Source organism: Lagenorhynchus albirostris, chromosome 11 (assembly GCF_949774975.1).
Source record: "Lagenorhynchus albirostris chromosome 11, mLagAlb1.1, whole genome shotgun sequence".
NCBI classification, from domain to species: domain Eukaryota; kingdom Metazoa; phylum Chordata; class Mammalia; order Artiodactyla; family Delphinidae; genus Lagenorhynchus; species Lagenorhynchus albirostris.
In genome coordinates this window covers 61,603,339-61,616,343 of record NC_083105.1, presented here as the reverse complement: position 1 = coordinate 61,616,343, position 13,005 = coordinate 61,603,339, and the positions used below count along the sequence as shown (strand labels likewise).

The window sequence follows — 13,005 nt, the reverse complement described above, 5'->3', positions numbered from 1 at the left end:
TTGATAGCATTTTGGAGAAGAAGCCGTAACACCTCAGAAAGTTATGCACGGACAAATCTGAAAAAAAAAAAAACGAATTTAACACCAGAGATCAATCTCCCAAACATAATGTTACGTCTCAAAAGCAAGTTAGAGATCTAGAAAGAGAGATACGGTATAATTCCTTAAACAGAGTAGGCTGCTACCTATATATTATTTATGGGTTCGTACATAGCAAAATTATGAAGACACTGGGGTGAGACATGTCATCTGCAGGATAGTGGTCGCTTCTGGGGGTGATGAGTGGAAGGAAGTTTTGTATCTGGGTGTCAGGTACCTAGGTGTCCATTTTCTTGTTTTCTCGGCTTCTCTATATGTTTGAGACATGCGATTTTCTTTTGAGAAAGTTTATTATTGTGAGGGTTCAGACTGAATAGCAAGGCACTCATTCTATAAAGTCCTTTGAAGTTAAGGGTTCCATAGTGCCAGGCGACATACGTAAAGAGAAAGGGCATCTCCGGGCTCAGTAACACATCTTCTGTTCCTCTTCTTAGGAATGTTCCTGGCTGACATAATTGAGAAATACTTTGTTTCCCCAACCCTATTCCGAGTCATCCGATTGGCCCGTATTGGGCGCATCTTGCGTCTGATCAAAGGCGCCAAGGGGATTCGTACCCTGCTCTTTGCCTTAATGATGTCCTTGCCTGCTCTGTTCAACATCGGCCTTCTGCTCTTCCTGGTCATGTTCATCTTCTCCATCTTTGGGATGTCCAATTTTGCGTATGTAAAGCACGAGGCTGGCATTGATGACATGTTCAACTTTGAGACGTTTGGCAACAGCATGATCTGCCTATTTCAGATCACAACCTCGGCCGGCTGGGATGGCCTGCTGCTGCCCATCCTAAACCGCCCCCCCGACTGCAGTCTGGATAAGGAACACCCAGGGAGTGGCTTTAAAGGAGACTGCGGGAACCCCTCGGTGGGCATCTTCTTCTTTGTGAGCTACATCATCATCTCCTTCCTGATCGTGGTGAACATGTACATTGCCATCATCTTGGAGAACTTCAGCGTAGCCACGGAGGAAAGTGCAGACCCTCTGAGTGAGGATGACTTTGAGACCTTCTACGAGATCTGGGAGAAGTTCGACCCCGATGCCACCCAGTTCATCGAGTACAGTAAGCTGGCAGACTTTGCAGACGCCTTGGAGCATCCTCTGCGGGTGCCCAAGCCCAACACCATCGAGCTCATCGCCATGGATCTGCCAATGGTCAGCGGGGATCGCATCCACTGCTTGGACATCCTTTTTGCCTTCACCAAGCGGGTCCTGGGAGATAGCGGAGAGTTGGACATCCTCCGGCAGCAGATGGAGGAGAGGTTCGTGGCATCCAATCCTTCCAAAATGTCTTACGAGCCAATCACGACCACGCTGCGGCGCAAGCAGGAAGAGGTGTCAGCGGTGGTCCTGCAGCGCGCCTACCGGGGACATTTAGCAAGGCGGGGCTTCGTTTGCAAAAAGACAACTTCCAATAAGCTGGAGAATGGAGGCGCCCACCGGGAGAAGAAAGAGAGCACCCCGTCTACAGCCTCCCTCCCATCCTATGACAGTGTGACTAAACCCGAGAAGGAGAAACAGCAACGGGCAGAGGAAGGAAGAAGGGAAAGAGCCAGAAGACAAAAAGAGGTCAGAGAATCCAAGTGTTAGAGGGAAGCAAAAACTAAACACTGTACAGATTTAAAACTCGCAAGTGAAAGATTGTTTACAAACTTCCTGAATATTATCAATGCAGAACAGCTGTGGAGACACTTTAACCCGAAGATCTATACCAAACGTAGTCTGCTTACCATGTAACACGGTTGCATCTTGAGCAGTGACCTGCCAAGGGCAAAGGACCCTGCTCCCTGGACTCACAGATTTTTCTAATGCTTGGGCAGGTGGTTACTGCATGTTCCACATCAGTCAATGCAACTTAGGACAAAACTAACAGGATACAAAAACAGAGGCGAGGCTGCCGGGACCAGTGTATTTCCGTTGCAGCCAAATGGATTTTATTTTTTCATTCTGTTGATTCTCAGAAGCAGAAAGCATCAATTTAAAAGTTTGTTTGTTCATGCAAACTCTATTTGCATTCTTACGTTAGTTAGGCTAAGCAGCAAAAAGAAAAAAACACACACACTCACATTTAGCCCATGTCATTTAATTGTCAGTTTCTTTGACATAAGCCGCATCTTCTCCACATGGGCTTCACGTGGTTTGGAGATGGGTGGGGGAAAACAATCAGGTTTCTTCAGGCTGAGGAGGACTTGCTCAGGCCAATTCCAAACATTGTGCTCGTTCAATGCGTAGAAATGATTTGCATGATGGCATGCCGTGATCAGAAGTCATGCATGAGAACCATACACCACAGGACACTACTAATCCTGTCCCCTGCACTGGGTCAGCCTTTGGACAGGACCCAGCCCTGCACCGTTCACTGTATTTGGAGGAAAAAAATGGTAAGCGTTCCATACCCGCTGCAATTCTTTCTGAATTCTTAGAAGTCTTTCGTACACCTTCCGGGTAGGGAAACATAACCAACCAATTGACTACCACCACCAACAAAAAACAAACCCAGTCCAACAAGCAGATGGATCCGTTGTGTGTATATGTTTAACAGACATCTCTAACATACAGCCATTGTTGCACATTTTGAAAGATGAACTATTTAATGCTGCTCTCCGTGTCCCATACATGGGGAGATTTTGATCTCAAATGGCTTGTATTAACGTCACTGTAAAACCAAATCCTAGGGCTAAAAACAAAAATCAAAAAAATTTTTTTCATTTCTATCTTGCAATATTTATGATGATTGTTTAGCCTTCATACTGGAGAACTGACTTTTTTGGGGGTAGAGATAAAAGTGCTATTCAAAGTAGCATGGTATCTCTAGAGGGTCATTTGGGGGAACTTAAAACAACCTTTCGTTGGGGGTAAAGGGGTGCTCACTTCATCAGTATCACGTCCTTCTGCATTGTGGCTTTCTCTGGGCTTGGGTTCATGTGGAGAGGGGTTCAGATATTCTGAACAGGCCTCTCTTCTACAGAGGGGTTGTCACAAGCTGACACACTGCACGGTTCCTCTTGCCTCCGTCACATTTTTCCACCAAGCAGGGCTTCCTTTACCCACAGAGGTGGGTGAGGGCCACAGCACTGGAGCTACAGCTGTGCTTTCTTTCATTTATTATTAGAATAGTCACTGGTGGGACCTCAGTAGAGATGGGGCCGCCTCTGAACCCAGCCCACTTGGTTTCTTTACTGCATTGGTTCTCACGAGAAAGCGACTTAATATGAATTCTTAAGAAGTTCCAGCTTCCCCCAGCACATTCTTTCGGCCAGTTTTGCCATCTGCTTAGGGACCTGCCCATTGTCATTGGAGGGTGGCTTTGCGGGGGAGTGTCATAGCTTCCGTCTGTCTCCCGCTTCAGGGAAGACAGTTTTTAGTCCAGGGGTTTCTCATCTGATGACTCGATTTCAGAGCTAAGATGCTGCAGTTGAATGTGTCAGGAAGTCGATACAAAGAGTGAGGAGAGACTTCAGCATGCAAACCAAATCAAAATAAATTCTTCCTGAACCATAGAATGGAGGGAGAAAACCCACAATCAGACACACCAATCTGCCTTGCAGTAGAAGCACTTTGGATGTCATTTCACAGTCCACCTGACTAGTTTTGCGTGGAACAAACCACAGCAAGTCAGTAAGCAGAGCTTTCTATCTTGTCGGACCATTAGAAACTCTGTCCAGCTTTCATAAGCCTGCTTCTGCAGCACCATCCGTAGTACTTTTTGTACTACGCCTGATACCAGGTTGGGAAGGCGTTTTTCTCGGTGACCCTGCTAACTGCTAGGATGGATGTATAGTAACGTGTACAGGCTACATCGTAAACAGCACAAAACAAGCTGACGTGTGGTTATTCTTTTTAAGAGAATTATAAATACTGTAATATATCATTTTATTTTATTGGCATGCCTTTTTGTAAATACAAATTATTAACTTATTAAATAGGAAATGGCTTCTGGCTTATGCCATTGTCATGTTTATTTTTATTTTTTATACTTTTCTTTCTTCTTAGAACTTAGATGCTGTCAGCCAATGTACATCCCCAAACCAGACAGACAGACAAAAAATTTTTTATTGCTAATGGTCTTTTCCAAAACAACAAAAAATATATATATTTTTGTTCCAATGTGCAATAAATTCTAACCACTTCTATGCAAGATTTGGCTAAACTTCATAATCGTTCTTGTTCTTAGGTCTTGAGATGGGCAACAGAACTATAAGATCCCGCTCCGTCCTCTAAGTGCTCATGCTAGTGATGTCATTAAGCTACTAGAGCATATTAATGAGATTTTTCTGAGCTCTGACCCTTTTCCTCCCCCAGACCCTGGTCCCCACCCAGCGGGTTATCTCCTCAGTGACACACACGGGCCTTGGTATCTGACACCCATCGGCCAGCTTCATAGGGAAGAAGCCACCTCCACTCTATTTGAAGTTTCACTTATTTTTTTTTTAACTTTTCCCACCTTCTTTCCCCTCACCCATCGCCCCTCTACCCACCCACTCGCTCACGCACTCTCACCCTCTCCCGCCCTGCTCCACACTTCTTTGGTAGTAAGTGACACCATCACCAGCAGTTTACACCCGCAGTTAACAGGCATTGAACTCAAAGAGTCAGTGATGACGTTCTTGTACGTCTTCACCGAGTGGGTCAGTGGCAACGCTTTGCCAAATATTAACGAAGCCAATCAAAAAGCAGCGGCAGCCACAGTATCACTGCACATATATATATATAGATATATAAATACAATATAAATATTTATTTTTTGTAGCCAGGTCCTTGGTGCAGTATTTATACTCCACAATCCACCTTTAAAAAAGGACAAAAAGCAAAAAGACGTGTGATGCTGTTAATTTAAAACGCAGAGCCAAAGCCACTGAGCAGCAGCTGACACGGTTGCTGGTTTGTGTGTGAAAAACACTTTCCCCTCTTCTTTCCTTAACCTCCACGTTGCTTAGGATGAGGAGACTCGTAATTTAAAGCAGAGGGCGAGCGCAGGATAAACTTCCCAAGTCAGCGGACCTGCTCCCATCCCTCTCCGAATGAGCCACTCTTGGCATCAGAAGTTGACTGAGGAGAGATTAACAGAAACTCCCAGTCAAAGCCCCTGGAACGACAGTGCCCAGAGTTCTTTTCTTTTTCGCCGCAACCAATGTAAGCTTGTAAAAGACCAATAGTGAAGACTAGTGTATTAGTGAACGCATGGAGGCCAGCACTGCTCTAAACGAGACGTGATAAAAAGTACATCACTACTATAAGCCAAAAGGAAACAAAATAAAAATGACCCTTTTTACTGTACAAGGGAAGCCTGTCTTGGTGTGCGTTTGTTGCTTGACTCTCCCAATTTTTGATTCCTGGGAGGGGTCTGGGAATTGGGACTTCAGCACATTTGGGGAAAGGAGGGGGAATGGAAGGGAGAGAAATCAGAGGGTTTCCTGCAAAGTTCTGGCTAAAAAGTAGGGATTGGAGAGAAAAGCAAGGTCCTGTCCGTCCCCCCCACCCAGATCCCCAGTCACCCATTGCATGTGGCATTCCTCCCACTACTGGGCCAGTGCTTCAAGGCCCATGAAACCCCTTCCTCATCGGTCCCCCCAGCAGAACCCCCAGAGAGGCTGTCAGCCAGCCCAGCTGGGCTGGCCTGCTTTCTGCCTTTTTCACGTTTTTTAAGGAAAAAAACCATCCCAACGCCCCAAAGCTCGGGCGAGCACGATGCCCAGCGCCTCCCCTCTGCTAGCTAATGCTGGGCCTTGCCCTCCATCAGCCCCAGGGACAAACCAGCGGACTAGGGCTGCTCTCATTCGCATTCGGCAGGGAAGGGGGGCGCCCTCCCCTTCCCTCACCCTGCCCAGCTTTGGGGACATCCCTCTCTAGGCCGTGTCTCCCAGTCCAGGAACACTCAGGAGGGTTCTGAAGTGCCCACTCTAGTCCGCTCCAGTAGCTCCACTCTGGAGAGAGATGGCTGGTAGGTCAGTCTCCATCCCCCCCCCCGCCCCGCCTCCAGGCCTGCTGTGGAGGTGAGATCGCCATATGGGTTATGACTTTGTGACTTGAGTCTTGGGCATCTTCTGTGACGATGCCTCTTTATTTTCTCAGATGTTGCCCAAAGTTTTGCAAAAAGCTTCGTTCATTTTCAGGTACCCCCACCCCCTAAAGAATCGGCTGCAACTAGCCAGCCAGGGGGACGTCAGGAGAGAAGAAGAAGTCTGGGTTGGGAGGGGCCCGAGGTTTGCACAGTCTGTGCTGTGGCTCAGCATTGTGCTTTCTTGGATTCCCCTTCCAAGAGCACCAAGATTTCCTCCGTCAAAACACTCCTGAGGCACCCCTACCCCTGCCCCCCACTGCTGTTTGCTGTACATAGAGGCTAAGTGGGGTGGGGTGGGCGGGTGTGCACGTGTGGTGTGTGTGTGTGTGTGAAGAATGTATATAGGTAAAGGGGAGCGTGGTCCAGTGGTTCCAGAAAAGGGACAGAACTCCTGTGTTCCATCCCCAGCTCGACCACTGACTCGCTGTGTGGCCTTGGGCAAGTCACTTAACCTCTCTGTGCCTCAGTTTCCCCATCTGTAAAATGGGGATAATAATACTGACCTACCTCACAGGGGTGTTGTGAGGCTTTAACTAAATGTTTTGTAAAGTGTTTTTGAGATACAGAGGCAAAGGCACTAGGGAAGGGCAAAGTATTATTTGGACTTATGGAAGATGAAATGGTACCATAAATGCTGCTATTCTGAGAGCCATTTTAAACTGCACTGCTCCAACCACCCCCGCTTCTCATCACCAGGACAGCAGGTCGAGAAAATGTCTTTCCCTTTCACTTGCTTCTGGGGTTTGTGATTATTCCAGATACTTAATTTTGTTCCCTTGCTGTATCTCCTTCCCTCACCCCCTCGACTTGTTCCCTGTTCCGTTTATGCGGAAATGGCAGAAATGCTTGAGAAATGAGAATGTATAAGAGGATCGGAAGTTTATAGTCTGAAATTTCAATTTTACTTTGTACTGTACATCTTTTTACTTTAGAATTTGCAATAAAGGGTTACGTCAATCTTGTTTTCAACTCTCTTCTTGGACTGGCCTGTCATTCTGTCATTACTCTCACACCGGAGCCCCTCAGCCCAGGGTAGCGGGGGAGTCAAGCACTCCCACCCAGCAGGACCCCACAGCTGTCCTCTCCCCTTCCTCTGGCAGGGGCAGAGTCTGAGTAGGATCTGTGTGAGGGCTCGCCCAGGCTCAGCTCCTCTGATGGGCGGGCGGTGCCCCAGACACTCAGGTGGGTGGGAAAAATTTGAGGCTCCAGGTGGAGCTTCAGGAGGCCTTGCCGGACTGGAGAGAGCAGCTTGGAGGCAGCAGGCCCTGGAAGTGGGCACACCTCTAGCTGTGCCGCCCCCAGCCCACTCCAGCAGGGCCTCGGAATAAATAGAAATTCTGCACCTTGTTCCAGTCCCCATCCCGTTTCTCCAGCTCCCTTACTGCTCACGGATCATTCCCTCTGGAGCTCAAACTTTTGACTCAGGCAGCTCTGGATGCAAACGCCTGACTATGCCACTAACTAGTTGTGGCCAGTTTCCTTATGTGTAATTGAGATAATACCTTATAATCTTGGGTTTTGAGGATTATATCAAATAATGTATGTAACTGCTTAGCCTAGGGCCTGACACACAGTTAGTTAGTGCTCAATAAATGGTAGCTCTTAGTGGAAGAATAAGTGCGAGACAAAGAAGGAACTAAAGCTGACAGCAATTGGGAGGGTCTGCCCTCCCCGGTAGACTGGCACCCGAGCCCTCCTCTTCCACTGGCTGCCCCTCTGGCTACGCCAGTCATTTCCAACCAACAAACCGATCGCTCCCACTTTTACGTATTTCGTAACTTTTATAATATGTCAAAGGCAGCACGCCACCAGGATTGTGCTCCCATTTCACAGCCGGGGACACAGAGGCGACGGGGTATCTGGCCCACCTGCAGCCCAGGCCCCTGGGGATGCGAGGGGCTCTGCAGTCAATAGTGGCTCCTCTTCCCCGCAGCCGGGCACCCCGGAGGGCCGCAGCAGGGGAGGGGCAGGCGGCCAGAGGCTGTGGGGCCGCGCCCCGTCGCCATCGCCGCCCGTGATCCACGGCGTGAGCAGGATGAGCAGCGCCCCGGCGCCCAGCGCCCCACCGAGGCCGGTGAGGAAGCCAAGCGCCAGCGGCCCGGCCCAGCCCGTGGGGCTCCGCTCGTACGGAGCCTGGGGCAGTCGCTCCACGATCAGCTCCAGCTCGTCCCAGTTGGGCTCGCGGGCCGAGGAGCGGCGGGGGCGCAGGGCCGGGGCCGGGATGGGGGCAGCGGGGGCGCCGGCTGGGGGTAGGTAGCTCCGCCCGAACTTGCGCAGCTGCAGCGTCGCCTGCTGGTGGAGGCTCTTGCCCAGCTCCCGGGCCACGTCCGGGCGGCCGCTGCGCCGCAGGGCCCGGGCCACGCGGTCCCACGACAAGGACGGGGCCTCGGCAGCCAGCCAGGCCGCCAGTCCCTCCCGGCAGCCGTCGGACACGTACGCGGGATCGGCCGCCCGGCCGGCCGGCTCCCCCGCCGCCTCGCGCCGCCGCCGCCGCCGCCCCGCCGCCGCCAACGTGGGCACCGGCTTGGGCCGTGCCAGCCGGTCCTCCGAAAGCCTGGCCAGCTCGGCCTCGACGTCCGGCTCCGGCGCCTTCAGGAGCGACTGGAAGTGGCCGCACTCCTCCGGAGTCAGCAGCTCTGCCAGGCGGACGGCCGCGTGAGGGCCCATGGCGTCCACGGCCCCCGCCGGAGCCAGCGCCCAGCCCCAGAGCGCCAGGGCCAGGGCCCCAGCCGGAGCCCGCGCAGCCATCGCCGGGCGGTGACCACAATCCACGGATTGTGGGGGGAGGAGCTTCGAATGCCCGCGGATGGGGGAGGGGCGCCAACACCCACGGATGGTGGCAGGGATGAGGTTCCTACATCCGGGGACTGGGGGCGGGAGGAGGGGGACACCCAGGGACGGGAAGGGGGGCCCTCCGACACAAGCAACTTGTCGGAGGAGGATCTGCTAACATCCAGAAACTAGGCATTAAGCGGGGAGGGTCTCACAAAACCTGGGGATTGGAGTGAGAGTTTCCCAATACCCAGGGATTGGCGGGGGGACTCAGTCCCCCAGGAGGCAAGGATCCCGGGCCCTTAAACTGAAATGCCTGCCCGAGACCTCCGGGCTGTCCCACTAATGTCTCAAACTTAGCAAGTCTCCCACATCTCTTCTAACCCATTTACCACCCCTCACACTCCACCAGAAGCCCTAGACCCCTTGCTCTCCTTTACTTCCGACATGCAATCAAGTCCCACATTCTCTTATTACCTGCTAAATACAAAACGTGTATAGACTCTACCATTTCCCGTCCTCCCACGGGTGCATCCAAACCCTCCTCCTCAAGTCCCCCACCCTCAGGGACGGAACTGGCTTCCCTTCCCCAAGCAAGCTTGGACTGCACTCTGCTCTGCCTCGGTCACTCCCCAGCTGACAGGTCCCTTCTGGGACGCCCTCCCTGCCCCCACACACCCTTTTGCCTGTCTCTCCATTAGGCACCCCTCCTATGTACTCCCACAGCACGCTGCCGCTCTGCCTGTTTACTGTCTGTCTCCGGCATTAGAGTGTAAGGTCCATCTATTGTCCCCATAGCAACTAGTGCATAATAGTGTTCAGTAAAGATTTGTTGAATCCGTGGGTAAACTCTTAACTTGCAAATCAGTCCCTGTCCACCAGCCACTAACCCCCTCCCGGCCCCACACACGCAGGCTTCATCGTGGAGCCTCAGCTCCTCACAGGGCATGGAAGGTCCTCCTAGTGCAGCGGTGCAGTTCCATGATTCCGCCCACTTCTCCCCACTCCTGCCCTCACTTTATGCTCTTGTAACAAGTCACAGGTATGGTACAGTTTCCAGCCTCCATAGCTTTGTCAGGCTGTACCCACCCAATCCTGTCCAGGAAGTTTTTCTGACCCATCACTACCACTACCACCACGAGTCAGAATCTTTTCTGGGCATTCCTGAGATAGCCTACGCATCCTCCATCGGGACACTTATCTGGAAAGTAACTAATTCGAGGATTTAGTCAACATATACTCAGTGTCTTCTATGCGTACCAAATACTGTGCCAGATGTGAGAACATAAAAATTTTGACACGGCCCCTCCTCAAGCAGCTTTATCCAGTTGTATTTTCAAATGATCCATTCTTGAGCTTTTCCCACCCTGTACTGTGGGCTCTCCAGAATGGTGGCTGTGCTTAACCATTTCTGTATCCTCAGTACTATGTGGTGTCTGCACAGAGTAGGTGTGTCATAAACCAACTAGAGTGCGAGGGGGTGTCGGGACCTCCAAGGGCCAAGAGGGTTGGGGTCGGTGAGCCCTGGGGCAATGCCCTAGAGCCCCCATGTCCAGGTGCACCAGCTGTTTCTCTTGGAGGGGGAACTGCTTTGCAGGGTCTGGCCTTGGGCTTGCTTTGCCTCCTACAAGTCCTGGGTACGCCCTTAGGCTGAGCCCGAGGACGCCAGGGGGCCTACCTCCCTTGCGCTCTGGTGCATTTTCAGTAATTTTGCTCAGCGCATTCAAGACCTCAGGAAGTTGTGGGTCAAAACCTCTCATGGGCATCTCCATATAGCTTTTTCAGCAAGATGTTCCTTCCTAGTTTTCTGTGTCCCAGTTTATGATGAGCTGTCAGAGTTTGGGGATTGACAGACAGATGGTGGCAGACAAAGGATCCCATGTGACCTGAAAGACTGGAACACACTGTGTCCACACCCTGCCCTCTGTCCACTTTCCTTCCGTCCAAGGATGGAATACAAGTACGATCCTAGCTCTGGCCAGCAAGGGCTGCTCTCCAGGTTCTGAGTGAAACTTCCTCTTCAGCCCCCCTTTCCTCCATGCATACATCTATTCATTCATTCACTCATTCAACAAACATATGAGCCCCTCTTTATCCCTCAGGATTCAGAGCTCTGGGGATATAAGTCAGCCCCAATTCTGAGCCTCTAAGAGCTCAGAATTGCAGGCTTTTCATCTGGTGGCCTCACTGCCCAGCACATGGCGGGCCCTTGCCGTGCCAGTGAGTTAACAGGAGTCCCACAGTCATGTTTTGCTGAAGGAAAAGAAACACCCACAGAGCCACACCCATGGCTCCAGCAGACCTGGAAGCCCAAGCATTCCCCAGAGGGCTCCCCACATCCTGCTGCCCCCAAAAAATCCTCTGGAAACCACATATCATCGTTTTAATACTGTGTAATACTTTCTTTTAAAATACAGTCTTTTCTGAGGTAGACAGACCAAACTGCAGAGCATCGTCAAACAGGAGATAAATACGTCCATGTACAACACGCATCAAAATGAGGTAGAAATGGTTACAGCTGGAGGAGAGGACCCCAACCCCAATCTGGGCAGAGGAAGGAGAGGGCCAGCTTGCCCTCCCCCCATCCCTGCCCCTGGATTCTTTGGTATGCCCCCCCAAACACTGCCAGAGCTGGACCTGCCCTTCCCCACCCGCCTCAGTGCCCATGAGGTAGGTGCTATAGACTGGAGGCTGTCTCCTTGTGCAAAGCTCCCCAAGGCCAGGAGAGGAGGCAGTGGGGGCCCTGGGTCCTGGTCAGTGAGCTCTTCCCCCAACCCCCAGAGCTGCCGGCCTCTTGAAGGGAAGGCTGGGATCCCAACCCCACCTCCCCAATGCCCTCCACCCCCCCCATACACATATACACGCCTGAGAGGACCTGCTCACTCCCTGCTCCCCGCAAGGGCCTTTCAGAGCCAAGACCCTGCACCCACTGCTTCTGAGGCACCAAAGCCCTGCAATCAGCCAGCTCCAAGGAGTGGAAGGCCAGGGACCAAGGGGGGAAAGGGGGGAAAACAGAGCAGCTTTCCTTTTAGCACTCCTAAGCCAGCACAGGCCCTTAGCACCTTGGCACCTGAAATGTCCCCCACGGACTTCCTTCCAGCTAGTAGTGGGAGGTGGTACAGAGACTGCAGGAGCTGTAAGGGTGGCAAGGAACAGGAAAGGCGGCTAGGGTGGGAGAAAGAGTTGGGGTGACAGCTTGTCCCCCCCACCTTTGGACCAAAGGTCAGAGCTGTGAAATGGGCTCCCTGAGGGGGAGGGGCGAACTGCCAAAGCCCCATCAAAGGAGAGCTGGTGGGAAGAAGAATATGGTTCTCACGAGGAAGGGTGCCCAAGCCTGGGCTTCAGGGGGAAAGTCTGGGTGGGACTGAGAATAAACCACCAATGTTTATTCAGGGGAACACAGCCTGCCCATCTCTTTCACCCTCTCATAGCCCCTGGAGCTCTAGACCTAGGACCCTACGAGAATGGGGGAGGTACAAGTCCCCACAGAACCTTCTCCTGTAAAGGATGCTCATTCGCCCCTCCTCAGGGCCTCCCAGCAGGCCCGGGAGGCGGAGTCTGTAGTCAGTTTTGTGCACAACCACTTGTGGCCAGACTATCTTCCCTCCCAAGGAAATCTCCTTAGCGTGAGTTACAGGAGACCCCTGCCTAGACAAGGGCCAGGTGGGATGGCCTCTCTGGGGACTTTCTGCCTGGATCATCTTCCCATTTGGACCCTCTCAGCCTACTTTCTGGGTCTGGGGCAGGCAGTAGACAAGGGCATCCCAACTCTGGATAACTAACCCTCCACAGAAAACACCCCACTAAGCTGAGGGGTGGGCCCAGCAGGAAGGGAACAAGACCTGCCTCCTCCCAAATTCCACAACCCACCCCCCCTCACCCCTACCTACAACCTTGGGCCTGAGCAGGAAGCCCTAGCAATACATTCTGCTTCTGTCCCAAGAAGCACAGGGGTTTAAGTGTGGCCTCTGGGTCTTCCTCTCCCCTTCCCCACTCAGAAAGGTCTCACTTTCTGAGTCTTCTGGGAGAACCTGCTTCCCTGGGAGTGAAGGGGTAGGTGGGGACACACACAGGAGAGCAG

General features: G+C 52.0%; 2 protein-coding genes across 6 annotated transcripts in view; one reads left to right on the top strand and one right to left on the bottom strand.

Moving 5' to 3' along the window:
- Window positions 1-1,681, top strand: part of SCN8A (sodium voltage-gated channel alpha subunit 8) — a 112,824-nt gene extending 111,143 nt beyond the window's left edge. For all 5 annotated transcript variants that reach the window (XM_060166190.1, XM_060166188.1, XM_060166187.1 and 2 more), the window contains one exon: window positions 534-1,681. In XM_060166190.1, the coding sequence (XP_060022173.1) occupies window positions 534-1,681 (1,148 nt within the window). The remainder of the gene's footprint in view (window positions 1-533) is intronic.
- A 6,267-nt stretch (window positions 1,682-7,948) lies between these two features.
- TMDD1 (transmembrane and death domain 1) lies at window positions 7,949-8,900 on the bottom strand. Its single transcript, XM_060166294.1, has one exon. The coding sequence runs from the start codon at window positions 8,898-8,900 to the stop codon at window positions 7,980-7,982; it is 921 nt and encodes a 306-aa protein (XP_060022277.1). The 3' UTR covers window positions 7,949-7,979.
- Window positions 8,901-13,005: the final 4,105 nt, after the last annotated feature.